This window comes from Arvicanthis niloticus, chromosome 3, assembly GCF_011762505.2.
Source record: "Arvicanthis niloticus isolate mArvNil1 chromosome 3, mArvNil1.pat.X, whole genome shotgun sequence".
NCBI classification, from domain to species: Eukaryota; Metazoa; Chordata; class Mammalia; order Rodentia; family Muridae; genus Arvicanthis; species Arvicanthis niloticus.
The window spans coordinates 34,029,055-34,046,142 of NC_047660.1; the positions used below are offsets into that span (position 1 = coordinate 34,029,055).

At 41.3% G+C, this 17,088-nt stretch overlaps 1 protein-coding gene across 1 annotated transcript in view; it reads left to right on the top strand.

Moving 5' to 3' along the window:
* Positions 1-579: 579 nt before the first annotated feature.
* The window catches only part of Diaph3 (diaphanous related formin 3), a 475,947-nt gene continuing 459,438 nt past the window's right edge, over positions 580-17,088 (top strand). The window contains exon 1 of the mRNA XM_076930674.1: positions 580-808. Within this exon, the coding sequence (XP_076786789.1) occupies positions 692-808 (117 nt within the window). The 5' untranslated portion in view covers positions 580-691. The remainder of the gene's footprint in view (positions 809-17,088) is intronic.

The following is a 17,088-nucleotide window of genomic DNA, read 5'->3' on the forward strand; positions in this document are numbered from 1 at the left end:
TAAACCAAAGACTGAGCACCTAATTGCTTGTCCTAATATGTTTGAAAAATTCCTTGATGATTTTCTTTCATGGCTTTCTTTTCACTTGGCTATGGTCACTCATTTCTGGTTCTAATATGAACTTTCCTATTCCCTTTGTGGCGACAGCTGTACTTTTATATAAACCATAATCAAATATGTTAAACTTCCCTTCTAAGAGGCCTGGGAGCTGGCAAGTAGAACCTAGAAGTGCTTCTCCTAGACCCTGAGGTCAGAGGGCTTACCAGTTGCTTTCATAATCAACGCTTCTCAAACAGTTCGGGGAGAGGTTCCCTGCGGTACAGATTTTGAGACTACTCTCAAAGTCCAAGAAAAGCCTTCCTAGAGACGCTCATTAGCTGAACCTTCCTTGCAAACCAGTACCTTACCAAGTACCTTCTGGTGAGCAGCCTGCGCAGTCAGAAGGCGAAAAACGCGATGGACAGGCCGAAAGGCCAATCAGGCTCAGGCTTTGGCATACCCGGAAAAGGCGGGGCGCTACGTCACTGGCTCCGCGGCGCGGGATTGGCTGCCCCGACTGCTTGTGGTGGCGGGAGATTTCAGATGTATTGGCCCAGCCGAGTGCAGCGGTTAATGCGCTGCAGGCGTGAGACCCGGAAGGTGAGTCTGCGGAGCCTTGCCTCAGATCAGGTCGCGACCGAGACCCGGGAGGATGGAGAGGCACCGGGCGCGCGCACTCGGACGGGACAGCAAGGCGCCGCGGAGGAAGGGTCTACCGTCCGCGCCGCCCGCTGGCCCCTACGAGCCCGGGGAAAAGCGTCCCAAGTTGGTAAGTGTGGGCCAGAGCCACGGGGTGCGGCTACTCCCGGGGCCTTCAACTCCCTGTGCCCCAGGTGACATCCCGGGGAGCTGGGAGCTAGGTTCGTTTCGGAAGGCCAGAGCTGTTAATCCGCTTAGATCCACAGTGACAGGGCGGGATTCGATTCCTTTCTGGAAGGAATGCCCTGATGTCTGTGAAGCCCCGCAATTCTTAGGGCGGATCTGAAAAACAGTTCAAATGACTATGTACTGACGTCATCAAGGCGGATTCTACATTTTTAAAAAAAAAAGTTAAAATTTACCCCACCCCTTTAGTATAACAGACTGTAAGACAGAAAGTAAACTTCTAGCTGATAGTCCTCCCTCCCACGTCTAATATTTTAATTCAACAAGAACCTTTTAAGGTGGACATATTTTTACACGTTGAGGCAACTCGTTTTCAAATTTGGCGGGTTGTGTAGTCACTGCTAAAGAATGTCATGTTTAGCTTGGAAGGACTCTTCAAGTATCTGAAACTCGTTAATCGGGTTGGCTTTGCGTTCTTACAGCTTAAGGAAGAGCTATGATTAGCACCTGGTAAGCTTTTTGTTAATGTCAGCTGGAAGATAAATAGGTAATGAGAATGATTTCATTCGGTTTGTCTGATTGTGTAGGTTGGTAGATATTGGTATTAGTCCAACAGAATTGGATACTTAGTACTTACTGTTAATTTTCCTTAGAAGTATGGGAAAATTATTATTATTTGTTGATAGTAACAACATTTGCCTTTTCTTGTCAAATAACAATGCCAGGAATTTAAGTCATGATTATATCCAAATCATGGATAAAATAGATTGTGAATCAATCGCTAAGTATAATATTTACTTGTAATTGAATACAGCTGAGAGCAGAGATAAGGGATGTTGAGATCCTTACTGAGCAACAGTAGGGATTGATTATACAGAAGTGAGCATCAAAATAACAAGAGGAATAGCAACACTTTGTGGAGAGGGTTGTGCTTCATTACTCCTGTGTGCTGAGGTTCGAGACTGACCAGGAGAGAGTTAACTGGGTCATGATAGGTCCATGGGATGAAGCTGTCTCTTCCTTTTATAACTTACTCCCCGGTTTAGTACTCCGTGCATTTTGTCTGGACTGTCATGGAAGTGTGATTTTTTTTTTTTTTTTTTTTTTTTATAGCTTACAACATAGCATTCTTGAATAAATACTTGATTTTAACGAAGGCTGGTGACTGTGGTTTTTATTTCGCAGGTATGCCGTACTGACTATACCATTTGTTAAAAGTCATGCAGAGGTGAAGTGAGGTCTCGAAGACAACATGGTGAAGTTCAAGATGTTGAACTCTACAATGTTGAGCTCATGGGTGGGGCTTGATTTGAATCATGACTTCATAATTCATTTAGAAGTAATTTGGATTCTTGATCTCTGCAGTTAGACTTTTACTTACGTATTAATTTTATTATTTTAATTTTTTAGTGATTTTTTTTTCTCTCTGTTTTTTTTTTTTTTTTTTTTTTTTTTTTTTTGGTTTTTCGAGACAGGGTTTCTCTGTGTAGTCCTGGCTATCCTGGAACTCACTCTGTAGACCAGGCTGGCCTGCCTCTGCCTCCTAAGTGCTGGGATTAACGGTGTGGGCTGCCACTGCCGGGCCCAATTTTTTTTTAATGTTTTGAGATTATAATATAATTACATCATTTCCTAGTCCCATTCCTCCCTCCGGCTCCTCCTACATACCACCTCCTTTCACAAAATCTACGGTCTCTTTTTCTTTAGTTATGTATATATGTAAACTATACATATATAATCTTAAATATAATAATAGAACCTACTCAGTCCCTGTAATGGACTGTGTGGACATGTCCTTCTCCAGAGTCTTGGTGATAAGTCTAGTTCTCCTGACCAAGGAAACTCTGCAACAGATGAAGTCCATTATGCCAGTCTTCAGGGCTGATCATTTGTTATTGGATAATAGACTGTTGTGCGCTTTCCTGGGGAAGACTCTTCTGCTCTCTGCATTCCTTAGTTGCCTCAAGTTCTTTGTCCAGGGTTGAATCCTCCTGAGCTTTCTCCTTCCACAGTAGCATGTCTTATTGGTGCTCTTATTGTTCAGGTCTTGTTCAGGCTGCCATGTTGTTGAGACTTCCTGGGTATAGCTTCTCTGACATTTCTTGGGGGCAGAATCTCACAGCACACTTCCTGTTCCTCCTGCTCTTACCATCTTTCTGTCTCCTCTTCTGCAGTGACCCCTGAGCCTTGGGTTGTTTTGCAGATGAATAAACTTGGCCGGGCTCTACAACTCTGTATTTGATTAGTTGTGGTTTTCCACAATGGACTTCATCTGTTGCAAAGAGAGGTTTCCTTGCTGAGGAGAGCTGCACTTATCAGCTAGACTCTGGAGAAGGTTGTATCCTCAGTAATTTCTTTACACGTGTCTTCGGTTCTATCCATGTGCCATCAGCTGTGTCTTCTCTTATCTTACTTGTTCTGGATATTTGACTTTAGCAGTTGCTTTTATTTTGGTAAGTTCCACTTGTTTCTTTATCATACCTTCCTGGGAATTCTTGATAGTCCTCTGTGTCTTGGCTGTTTATTCCTCAATAGTTATGGTGTGTACAGTCTTTGGATCTACATCGGGTTGACTTCATGACTGCTTGCTTTTTGCTTCTTGTTGGCTTAAGTGCATCACGTTAAGCCAGTGGGCTTCCAGGAGGCCTGAACTGGGGTACTTCTCTGTGGAGGTGCTATTCTGTGTCCACCAGAAGTTTGAGGATGCAGCTGAGTTAGGACTACTTTTTCCAATTGAAGTCTTCCACATTTGTTTTTGCCAGAGACCCATTGCTCAGTCTCATTTGCCCTCTGAGTAGCCCTTTCAGCCTTTCACTGCCTGATAACCACACAATGGCACTCTCGTTTCGGGATGGCATGATTGGTCTGTAGTTTAGTCAGCTTTATTGCTGGATGTCAAGTCAATTCTTGGCTTTTTCTTGATTGAGATGACTCGATGTTAGCCTGATTTCATTGGGTCACTGGCATTTTCTGAGCTTTTAGAACAAGTAATGTAGCTTTGCCATGTGGCAAAAGTGGGGATGATTTAGTAGTTTGCTTTTTTAGTTCACATCTATAAAAAGGCAAGCCAATCGTAGCACCGATTGTAAACTGGTCTCGTGGTTCCTGTCTTAGTTAAGCCCCATCTCTGGAGCCTAACTGGATCCTTTGTTGATGAGACAGACAAATGAGTCCTTGCTTTCTACTGAATGTAAACCTGTGGGCTTTGAGTCATTTGTAAATTGGGTAAAAGTATTTGTAGCTTATTTCCTGTCTTCCTAGATAAGTTAATAGTAGAAGCTGGTCTGTAACTGTCTGATGTTGGGCTAAATCAACTACTGTGTGTGCTCTTTGCAAACCTACCATCTTGGCCGTTATGGGAAGCACTGTGTATTTAGGTGCTGAGATAGCCCTGGGGGGTGGGAAGGAGCAGCACAGTTGGAAGGTGCTGAGAGGGAAGGTGGTCTCTCTGGAGACTTTAAGGCGGAGATAGAGTTCAGTAAAGTAACTGCACCTGGAACCTGCTTTTGGTCTTGTAGGCAGCACTTTGGCTTCTTTCCAGTCTAGAACAGAGCTAAGTGGAAAAGTTTTCTTTCCTATTTGCTGTGAAAAGACTGGCAGTGGCTTCATCCTCTAATTGCTGTTAGCCACACACAGCTACTCAGTGACTGTCACTAGGTCCAGACTGACCAAATGTCCAAGACATGGCTTTTGGGAGAAGACTCCATTTGTATTGTGGGTGCCAGTATCTAGCACAAGACCTGTAAATCATTAATTCAAGTGGAAAGAGGAGTCCTTTAATTAGGGATAGTCTTTCAAAGTTCTCACACCCTTTAGGTGTGAACTTGCTTTTAATGGATTCTATCAAGTAGATTGCTCTTGCTTGATTATATCTTTATAATTCCTTCAGTTTTGGTTGTTAGAATTTTTTTGGTTTGTTTTGATCCTGTTACTGTGGCTCTTACAGTGTTTCTGCCTGCCTCTTCTGCAGTGATCCCTGAGCCTTAAGTCTAGCAATTGAGACTGGGTATATTTACCATTTGGAGGCATTGTTTTTGAACGAGCAAGCCTTATACATACATATCAATATATTTAATTGGGGTATTTTGGTAGGTGGTGTTAAAAGGAACAGACCTTAGACCAGTTAATTTAATACAGTTTACTTGAGTAAAACAAACAACTGGGATTAGACAACTCCCAGATAGAGAGTAGCTCCAAGCAGATTTTTGTCAGCATTCGGGAACCAGGGCATCAAGGTATAGGAAAGTCTGGGTAGTCAGTCTTTTGGTTATAGCTGAACTAATTAATTGCTTTATTAGCCTAATCAGTTAACTGGTGTTGGGATGTTCTGTAACCAGCAGAACTCAGTTACTGTGATTAAACTTCTTTGGTTTGGTCAGTTGGGTTGTGAGTAGAGGCTCAGACCAAGGCCATGGCTTCCTACAAAGTTTAGTTAGTAGACTTGTTTGTCATTTGAGGAATGAGTTATTATATAAAGGTGTTTACAGTCACAAGGTCCTGATCCTTAATCAGCATTCCATTATGGATTTTAGACGTTTGAGTCTTTGTTTTTTTCTCATTTAAAAACTATTACCAGTAGTAATAAAATAATGTCTTTAATAAATATGTAGGTAGTAATGTTGTGGTCATAGGTGATATAAGTGGTCATAGGTGATTTTGAGTCGGGGAGAGGTAGAGAGTGTTTATGATAGAATTTAGGAAGAAGTGAAATCAGAGCAGGCATAGTGACGGGCTTGCTTTATTGTCTGGGTGTGCTTGGAAGCAGGTGTGGGGGATATTCTACGCCTTACTTACTCTGCGGAGCCTTTGGCTGTTACCTTATATGGCAAAAAAGAACTTTACTGTAATGTTTGCAGGCTAAAAATGGCAGGTTATTTTGGGTTATTAGAGTAAGAGGTGATGTTTTGCTGACAGGAGGAGAAGGTGATGTGACTATGGTGACAGATTAGTGATGCAGCCATCAGAAACTGGAGTCAGTGTTCTCCCAAGCACCTGTGTCCAGCCTATGGCCGAACACACGCTCTTGCAGTGTGAAGCAGGGAGGCCCAGCAGCAGCATGCTGACTTCAGTACAGTGAAACCTATGTGGAGGAGCTTCTGCCCTCTAGAACTACTGGATGAATTTATGGTTTTAGCAACCTACTTTGTGGTGTTTTTTTCCTCATTGTAATAGGAAGTCAAGCAGGTATTATAGTTACAAGGATGATCATGTTGAAAAGTCTTAAACAATCTAATCTATTTAAATTTCTTCTTCTCCTCCTCCTCCTCTTCTTCCTCCTTCCTTTCCTCCTTGCCCCTCTGTCCCTTTTGTCTTCATCTTCATCCTTGTCATCTTTGTCTTTTTGAGACAGTCTCACTATGCAGCTCTGGCTGGCCTAACTATGTAGACTTGACTGGCCTAGAACACAGAGATATTTGGTCAACCTAAAGAATTCAGAATCTAGATAATGTTCTTAGTTGAAGGCCTTGGGCACCTTCATGCATATCATCAGTTTGTGTGTAATGTGTCAGCCGTAGTGACCTTATTTGCAAGGAAAATCATTTTATTTAGCTTGTTTTTCTAAGAAATAGCCCTAACCTTTCTCAGACTTCCCTTTCTAGTCTTCCTTATGAATAGGACCCAGCCTTCCAAAGAGATGCCCTCCCAAAGAAAGCAGAACAGTTTCTTTTTTCTTTAACTTTAGACATAGGAATATTGAGGTTTAGAGGTTAGTATTTTGGTAGAGGTTATATAGCTGTAAAAAGTTCAGGCTTGGTCCTTATATCACCATCCCTCCACTATATATTTTTTTTTTAATGTATGAGTTATGAAAAATGTATCAAGTGGATCTTTTGGGAGTACAGTTAGCTGCTGAGAACAGAAATATACAGTGTTTGGTGTTTGTGGAATGGGCTGGATCTTTTTCTTTGAGTGTAAGGATGGGTGGGCATAGGGATGATTGTCTCAGATTTAGAGCAAGGTTTAATTGCTTTTTTTCAAAGGCTCATGTCTTTAATTATGAAGCAAGCAAAGTGACATACATTCATTATATTGTGAAACCTTGCATCGTATCTAGTCTGTCTTGTACCAATTGCTTCTGAACAGATGTTACCTGAAACACCTTTGTGCAGTTGGTAGAATGCTAAAATTTGTCATGCTTTTATTATTGTTGCCTTGAATTAACTCTGCTTTATGGCATAACTTTATTGCTGTGTCCTAGGATCTTTATATATTTATTGCCTTATAAATTGGATTTAAAATTGGCTTTTTATATAGAATGTAAATTAACATGTATATAACTTGTTTATGTTTGCAGAATAATACAAGAAAAAAACCTCTACAAGATATTACACTAATGGAGTTGTCTTTAACTAAGCACATAGTGTCATCTAAACCAGGAGTCAAGTGAATGCTGAGGAGTGTGCTTGCTTCACACTCGTGCTTGTTTATCCCAGAGCCTCATTTGACTTTTAGATCTATAAAATATAGATTAAGCATAACCTTTTACTTCATGGGATATTAAGGATCAAAGCACGAGCTCTTTTTGAACAGCATCTACAAAGGTAATGTCTTCTCTGTAGCAGCAGGATAGCATTGAAACACCTTACCGTTGGGAGCAATTTTTTCTCAAATTGCAAGGCAAGTGGTCATTATTAACTTAGGAGACAATCTGAGTTTAAAAACGTTCGGCTTTGTAGCTGAAATGATCGAGTTTCCAGTTACCTTGCTTGCTGCAGGCTCTCTCGAAGTGCTTGCTATGGACTTTATTCTTCGAACAGCTCCCTGCCATTCTTTGTTACTGTTTTTGTTTGCAGGGACATGGATAACATGATCAGTAACTTCTCCTATTCTCAGGACTTGGATCCCAACTGTGCCAGTTGTTAGCTGGGCAGTCGCAGGCAGTAGCTGTCTCTTTAGGTGCTTCCCTTTCTTCACAAGGAAAGCAGGGCAATTTTGCAGATTAAAAGTTAGTATAGGGCCTAGAGGTGCAGTGCTTCCTGGGTGTCACCTCTGAGTGTTTGCTATGTGGAGAGTTGGCTGCTTTTGCTAGGATTGCTATAGTAATAGCAGTAGTGCAATTTCTGTGTGTATTTTAGGTCACCAGGCACATTGGATATTTGACTAACTTCCTTATCCTGAGAATCTTTGTCAACCCATGTTAGTTCCCCCTGGTGTACAGAGCCAGAAACGTTATTTGGCAGTGCCAAGTGACAGTGGTGGCAGGGCTGTGGTCAGGACTCATGGTTAGGACAGGTTTCTAAAGCTTTCTGAGCAGTGCTACTTATTTGTAAACTAAGCCTTTGCAACTATGAAATATTCATATAAATGAAACAACCCAAAACTCTCCTGTGATACCCTGGAATAAAAATAATGTTACTAATGTATGTAAATATAAAGCAGAGTGTAAGCATACTTATGGATCTTTTGTAGCTATCAAACTAAGCTAGATTTACATATGAATCCAAAACAAAACCTTAAAACCATTAAGGTGCAAATTAACAACATTAGTTTAATGTGATTGATGATTTGTTGCTGAAACTGAGTCACTCTTACTGGATTTAAAAGTACTTGAATCCAACAAAAGTTTTCCAGCAAAGCCTTTTGTTTAATGATGAGACAAAAATGGTGTGAGCACTTAATCAGTAGCGAAGGGCGTGCATACACAGCGAGTTACACAGGGAGGTTAGTTCTAATAGGTGTCTTGGGTAAAAGAGAACCTTGCAGTCTTAAATATATTTTTATATATTTAATCATAAAAGAGATGTTCACCAAGAAGCTTTAAAAATCCTATGGAAATGTCCTTTTTCTCTCCTTCATTCATATCGTCTCCTTGTAGTTTCCTTGAGGTCTTACAGGGCTTAAAACTAGAAATACATATTTTTTAAAAGCAGGTTTTGATTTTACTATTTAAGTTGATCTGTGAATGGAATTAGTATTTTCTTTGTTCCCAATCATTGAGCATCGTGGTATGTAGGAAATGCTGGGAGGGGAGGAGGAAGGTGGCCATAAGTTAATGTGTTGATGAGGGCATTCTGTGTGCTGAGGGATTTGAGCTGTGTTCAGGTAGATGAATTTCAAGCCATACCTTGCCAAGTTAAGAATAGCTAAAGTGCCTGCTCAGAGTGCCACTGCTTCCTCCCAGGAGGTATGCTGCAGAATGTTTTGAAACCCTTAGTTATGTTGCATGAGTTAATTGTAAGATTTGTAATTGTGTATTTATTTGATTAAAGTAATTCTTTTTGAGACAGTGACTAGTGTAGTCTCAACTGGCTTTGAAGTCAATCTTTACATAGCAAAGATTGGCTTTGAATTTGTGATTTTCCTGCTTCAATCTTCAATCTTCCAAATGTTGGCATTAGAGATATGTACCATAACTCCTAGTTCTATTTGGGTAATTTTATTGTGAACTATTTCCCTAGCATATATTTATTTTTTTTAAACTTTAATTGCTACCTTTTCCCAAGGTAGAATGTTTATCTGTATCATAAAGTAAAACCTTGTAATGTTTCATTTTTAAATAAAAGGTTTTCACATTGGTGACATTAATTATGGACGTTAGAATTAAACTGTTTTTGTTTATTGAAACTTTGGCTAGAATTCAATTCATAATGACAATTACAATTCATTTTTAATGAATAATTTGACAGCATGAGAAATGAATATAAAAAATGGAGTACGTATAATCTGCATCCAGAAATCCAATGTGACAGGTTCATTTCTTTATAAAGGATGAAAGTCTCCAATTAAAATCATGTTCTGACTTCACTCAGCCTCCGTCAAAGGGTGTTTTGCTCTTATTGATAATGTTACCTTCGATAAGCTTTCAGTGCTTTATGCATATGCGCATAAGCCTGAGGGTCACTTTTACTGTGGTGCCTGGTATAGGCTTACTGAATCTGAATGCTTGCCTAACTGAGAAGCCAAGTTACTCTAAGAACGTTATGTCACTTGGTTTCTTCATTCATTCACGATTAATCTAAGTTTGAATGGAATTTAAATATTCTAAATGTTCGTTTCCCTTTATAAAAGATTCTAGGGGCATTGGGAAAATGCATATAAAAACTACCAGAAGTTTTCAGGATTGGCCTGTCTATGCCCCAGCCATAACCACTGTGACAGTTTAGGTTTAAGGTGGAATCTTAATCTGCGTGTGAGCTTCTAGTTTCCTATTAGTAAGATGGGAATGGCCACTGTATGTGGGTTGTCGTGAGCGCTGCTTGGGATTATGATCACAGGTTAGGCATAGTGCTTACCAGTGCACATGGGCACCTGTTAGTAGTTCTGCTGGTGCTGTACTTTTTGTGGGCACATCAAAGTATTGGAGATCTCATCACTGTGAAACACAGCCTGCCAAGCAGAGCTACTTATGTTGAAGGGGATCTGAGGAGCTCTGCTAGTGAAGATTTTGATTTTCTTTTTCTTTTACTTTCCCCCTTTGTCTCTTATTACGTCTTTCCTGCCAGACATGGGGATTGTGTTCAGGCACTCCGCCCTTCACTGGAGAGGGACACATATCTTGAAGTTTGGGCCCTGGATGTATTTTGTTCCTTTTTAAATCTCAGCCTTTGGCCCTGACCTTGCCTCTCTTTCCTTCCCTTCCTGTTTTTGCTGTCAACATTCGCTTCTTACCAAATCCCTACTCCACAAAGGTAACCCTGGAGCTTTCTTTGATCCAGGATTCTTTCACATTCCTTGCTTCCTGCAACCTCACGTATGGTGAAATATAAATAGATGCCCTTTGGCTCCCTTGCCCTGCCTCAGATCTCTACTATACGTGAGCTATAGTGGAGGATCCTGGCAGGCATGGTGCTGAACCTGCCTGCTGCATCCTGGCGGAAATCTTCCCTGCTATTTGACCTCCTGCTCCTATAGTATGGGTTTAAACACTGTAGGTGAGGCGTCTTCCTTACGGCAGCTAGCTACCATACACTGCTCTGACCCTGGGCTGGGCACTGTCTTAACACTAACTCCTCACAGACTACTTTGAAAGCAGGACACTCACATAGATCTGAAGAGGCTTGGAAACCTTCCTGAGGTGTCCCAGTAGGGAACAGGCCTTGATAAATATGAAGTGTGCTTGGGCCCTGACTGTTGTCACTCTCTGCCTACCACCTCTGTACTTTTTTTTTTAAAGTGATTGTGACTTTTTTTTTAAGTGATTATCACTTTTTACTTCAGTAGATGTGATTTCCTTCTGTGTAAATGTATAAACTTATTTTGTAATTTTTTATTTTTATTTTATTTTTTTAAAGGATTATTTATCTTATGTGGGTAAACTGTTCCCTTCAGACACACCAGAAGAGGGCATTGAATCCCATTACAGATGGTTGTGAGCCACCATGTGGTTGCTGGGAGTTGAACTCAGGACTTCTGAAAGAGCAGTCTTTAACTGCTGAACCATCTCTCCAGCCCCTTTATTTTTTATTTTGAGGTAATGTAGCCCACACTGGCCTCAAACTTGTATGTAGCTGGGTTGTGGGAGCTCTAAAGTCTTTCAAGGGAGTTTCTATGCTTCATAGTTCTCTATATCCCAGGCTTGACAAGTGACTTGCTAGCCTCAGAGCTCCCGATCTGTATCCTGCTTGATTAGTAGATCTGAAGTCACCAGAAACCTTCTCCAGACTTATTAGTATTGAAGTAAGTGGAAGAACTCCATTGTGCTTTTGCTGGTGTATTCAGGTATTAACTTTGATAATGTGCACTTATTTTGATTTGGCTTAAATGATTCAACAATTTAGAGGATGGAAATGAAAGTACTAGTCAAATTAGACAAAGACACTTACAGTTTAATTTCTAACTATTAAAATTTAAAAATTAATTTTCTTTAATTAGCCATTGAGGTGTCTTTTAAAAAATATTATATTGGAATGTGGTTATTTCTATGGTTTCTGCTTTATCCTGAATCAGAAAGGTATAGTTTATAGGACTGTACTCTGCACCAAAGCTTAAATAACATATTGTCCTGTAACACTATTCCCAGGAGGCATCAGCAAACATTTACTCACCCCAGATAGGGAATCAATGACAAACCAAAGAAAACCGGTCCCCTGTGCTCAACCAGTTAGTTTTATTGGGATCTGCTCACAGGAATGTAGGTGAGGGCTTACTTACAGGGGTAGACATGATTCAAAGACAGCCACATGACCAAAGCCCACCCCATTGTGGGTCAGAGCCCTTGAAACTGGAACCTTGAGCTTCTTGCACAACCTGCAGTTGCCCGGGTAGGAGAGTGCCTTTTTAGGCAGCTTCACTGACCTGCGGCTCCTCTAGGAAGCTCTGCTGATGTCAGGCAGCTCTGTTGATCTCTGGGGTGCTTGGGTTGGTCTGAAGGCAGACTACTGCTGCCTGTACGTTGGGAGAGAGGGCCATCTGGACTTCTTGAAGCCTTTGAGTTGTTTACTTTTCGAGTCCAACAGCTTCCCTAGATAGACTGTTTTCATTGCCCTTTAGAACAGTGGTTCTCAACTTGGTGGAATGACCCTCGCACAGGGCTTACCTAAGACCGTCAGAAAACACAGATGTTTTCATTATGATTCATAACAGTAAGAAAATTACAGTTATGAAGAAGCAACAAAAATAATTTTATGGCCAGGGTTACCACAACATGAACTGTATTAAAGGGTTGCAGCATTAGGAAGGTTAGAACTGCTGCCTTAGAACACCCATTTGTTTCACCTTTTTAATTAACATACTGTGTCTTAATGAGTTTCTCATCAAGGTGGAAGCTTTTGGTGGCAGAAGAAATTGCCACATAAAGCACATGTGCATATATGTGAGAAGTGAAGACACCTCTGATATTCATTTTATTTTTGTTATATACCTCAGAGAGCAACTTCATCAAACAAAGGGAGAAACTCCCTCATAAAAATGTGTGTTCTTACTAATGCTGGTCAATTTACAGGAATTACACCTTTCTCTGAAATTCTTCTCCTTGGTTTGGTGCTCAGTGTTGTTCCAACCGAATAACCATCTATTTGGAATTCTGCTTATTCTATTCATTTGATGTTAACTCAGAAACTGCCTCATCTTCACTGTCTCTGGAGGTGTGACTGCTGTGCTCTGTCATAGCAGCAAGGGACAGTGGGAGAGGGAATGAGCCCAGGCCTTAAGTTGGCCTTGATTCCATTCTTAGGCTGGCCTTACTAGCTCTGCCAAGTCACTTGTGTGCTACTCAATTTTCTGATCTCTAAGATGGGGCTAATTGGCTTGTAGGGCAGTTTGGTGCATTAGTAATTGCAGTAAGTATATAAAAAGTAGTGGCCACAGTGATGAAAGGTAGGTTGGGTCATACGGGGACCTAAGGGCCATTTAGCAACCTTGGATTCTTAGTCTCAGGCCATTTGGCTTAAAGGAACAGGTCACTGTGTGGTATCCCTTTTAAGCTTGGGGAAAGGGAATTGTAAGGTCATAGTGCATAACATAGCTCTAGGGATCAAACAAAGAATTGCCAGGCCTCATGGTAGATTATAGCCCAGAACTGAAAGTCAGCACCTTCTCACTTCTCTCCCTCATCAATCGTGCAGTCTAACTTTGCTCTTCTGAATAATGTGACTCTCCCCTCTCTTAGTTCACATAGCCAGATCTGAGGCTTCTCAGTTCCAGGTAGGCATATATACCCATGGCCTGTGAAAGAGGAGATTCTAATGTCCATGACACTCATAGGTTTCCAGAGGACAGGGGAGTTTGACTGACATTGCTTGGGTGTCTGTTCTGCCCTGTGTTAGCTGTGACCACAGTAAAGGCTGCTGGCCTCACTTTCCTGACAGGCATTGTAAGGAAGGCATGGTGTACACAATGCAGATAAACCAACAGTTATCTACTATATGCAGATATGTGCATTTTTAGATTCCATCATGATCACCTGGGAATTAGAACACTCACTGGCAACTAGCTTGTTTAACTTGCTGATTTCCAGTCTGGTTTTATATCACAGTCAGCTGGGAGAGTTGACAACCTGGGGCAAGGCTCACCTTTTGAGTATTTTGGTTTGGTTTGTCTGGAGCATTACTCAGGTGTCTGTATATCAGAGGAAGAAGGAAACAACTTCAGGTGATTCTTGTTTTAAGCTGGATAGAAAGCGAGGGCTAATAAATGCTCCCTATGTTGTGATTGGTTAGGGGCTATTAAACGGAAAAGATGAGTTATACACAGCAAGCTATAAACAAATAGTGATCAGGGTCGGAAAGGAATGATAAACAAAAGGACTATGGGAAGACGGAAGTGGGATTTTTATCTTTAGTGATTATGAAGGTTGGCCCATACTTATATGAATGTAAGTGTAGTATTTTATCTTCCTGACATCTCAGCCATCCATTTTTCTGTTAGCTTCCTGATATCCTGCAGCATCCTCGCCCTAGGGATAGCATTGAGAAACTTAGACCATTTAGGGTTCCTAGCCTAGAGACCTGAGCTCCAGAGAACTATAATACAATGTGAAGGGCCCCAGCAGCTGAGAAGAGGACACAGGACATAACTGACAGCTAGCAAAGAAGGTGGCCATAACAAAAACCATGCCCAGAACAGTGGTTCTCAGCCTTCCCAATGCGGTAACTCTTCAGTCCAGTTCCTCATGTTGTGGTAACCTCCAATCATAAAATTATTTTTGTTGTTACTTCATAACTGTAATTTTTCTACTGTTATAAATTGTAATGTAAATATCTGTGTTTCCAATGAATGGTCTTAGGTGACCTCTAGGAAAGAGTTGTTAGATCACCCCTAGGACCCACAGGTTGAGAACCACTGCTCTAGTGGGTCACAAGCTAACACGTATTTAATAATGACAGGATTCCAGGGCCTCAGATGGGAGATACTGTTAACATTTGCTTTGAGGACATTCATGAAGTAAGGTGATCTGTGCCAGGATCCTAGGGGAGAGGAAGGAGAAATAGGTTGAGGTGCTGGAGTCTTCTGCAAAGGCTGTGTGGCCAGTGGCTCACTCGGTGTGGGTGAGACATTGAGGTCCAGGCAGTTAAGTGCCCACAGTCACAAAGCTGGTGGGTATCACCATGGGATGGTGGTGCAGGAGCGTTTGGCTTTGGCTTCTGTGCAATAAGTTTTTGTCATAATTTATAGAAGGTTGCTATTTGTATAGGGACACATTTGATAGCGGAAGTTAGGGAGTCCTTCTGAAGCAGGGTGCTTTAAGGGCAAGTAGGAATACTTGTAGAATGCTAGAAGCAGCCTGAGAGCAAAGGGACAGGATCTGGTGGTTTCAGAACTCAGAGAGAATGAAGAGCAGTGGCTGGTCCATTTGATGTGGAGTTCTTGCCATACTGTTGGGGTTTGAACCTGGCTTTGGGCAGCCCTAATCAGGTAGGCTCCTCAGTAGGCCAATGAAAGACAGAATTTATAGTGAAGGGAAAAAGATTGATTTGATGTGGTCACATTCAGAAGAGGAGAAAAGAGGTTCCATGACTGTTCCTCTCCAAGTCCACCTTGGTGTTCTGGATATGAGACTTAGGTTGAAGTTCGTAAAACATAAGCGTAAGTCTGCTGTTGTCAGAGTGTGGTCCTGCCCACCATCAGTGCCTTGGTTTCAGTCTGTCCAGCAAGGTGATCTGATACTATCAGAACTGTGTAAGATCTCAGACCTCCCCATTTCCTTCTCTCAGCATGAGATTCCTGGGGAATTTCAACTTTTTGGTGTTGGAAATTTGTTTTAAGACTCTCTGATAGGCACTGGGAGCGTAAGTTCTCCTTAGGGTATCTTCTTTTCTTCTCAAAAGGTTACAAGCTTATGTATACAATTATTGAGTAGAGAATAAAGTGTTGATGCTTTAGTAATTTGGGGATTGGTAAGTGTACAAGGAAGGTGATGGAACTGGAGCAGGGGCAAATACCAGCGGGTGCTGGGCTCTCTGGGAGGCCTCATGGCCAGGGCTATCTGAAGACGAGAGAACTTAGAAATATTGCTCGAAGTTCTAAGCGCTCTTTGGAGTTGTTAAAATTATTGCTAAGTATTTTCCCCTTACCCCCTTTTCTTTAAACAAGCTTGGCTGTTCCTTATGCCCTTTGGACTAATCCTACATTAAAAAGCCAGTTTTGTTGACAGAATTTAGCTGAGTTTGTCCCAAAATTGTTTTTATTGGCTTTTAGTGTTTGGGGAATATTTCTAATGTCTTTGGTAAATGACTCTGGAAGCCTAACCAAACAAGCAGTAAATGTCTCCGGCCAAACAAGCTGCATAAAAGACCTGAACTAAATGATTATTTAAGCACAGGAACAGCCTCCCACCATGTAACTTATATAATGTAGTAATCCTATTTGAGAAGTATGTATTATTTAAGTTGATTATGTGTAAAGTGTTTTTTGAACATGCGCAGTATTTGTGACTAGCTAGAGGAATACAAGCTCTTGTCCTTAAGGAGGTCTAGGACTGAGCTGCAGCTGCTTTCACTGTGTTCTTGAGTCTATACACTGGCTTGCTTGGTACCTGATTCCAGCCATATTCCTTTTTAATGGCCCTGCTCTAGCTGTTCCTTTTGTCTGAAAAACTCGTTCCCATATGCAGATAGCTAACTTTGTATCCCACCGGCGACTTACAATGTTCATGTGTCATTTCCTCATCAGACCCACACTTAGTCCCAGTCCCATTTATTTTTTAAATTATGTGTGTGTCTGCATGGCTCTACACGTGGCTGTGCAGGTGCTCTCAGGAGTCAGAAGTGTCAGATCCCTGGAACTGGAGTTAGCTGGATATGGGCTGCAGACTGAGTGCTGGGAATTGAACCTACATCTTCTGGAGGAGCAAGCTGGTGCTCTTAAACCATGACTCCTCTCTCTCTAGCCCCAGTTCCTCATATGTAAAATTACACTGCGCAACCCTTCCTAAATTCTAGGTTTCCCTTATGGTCGCAACATACTTGTCATTTCACAGAATAGTCATTCGCTTTCAATGTTCTCTGTAATTTTACCTGCATTTTAAAGATCTATTTCACTAATAGAAAGTAAGTTCTCCTAGGGTAAACAACAAAAACCATAAAACTCTATTTATTGCTGAACACCTTGTCAGAATATAGCCGTGTTTAATAAACATTTACATAAATGGATATTCTAGGACTTTTAGAAGAATGAATGGATCTGTATTGCAGGCTTTATCTATGGCTATAAATTTGCCTTTGGTGTTAGATGACAGCTATGAGGTTTGCATGTTAATTAGCACATGTTTAAGAATATATAGCTAGCAGGTAGGAACCCTATTTTGTCATTGGATGTTTAGAGGACTTACCCCTCCCCCAGTTCTGC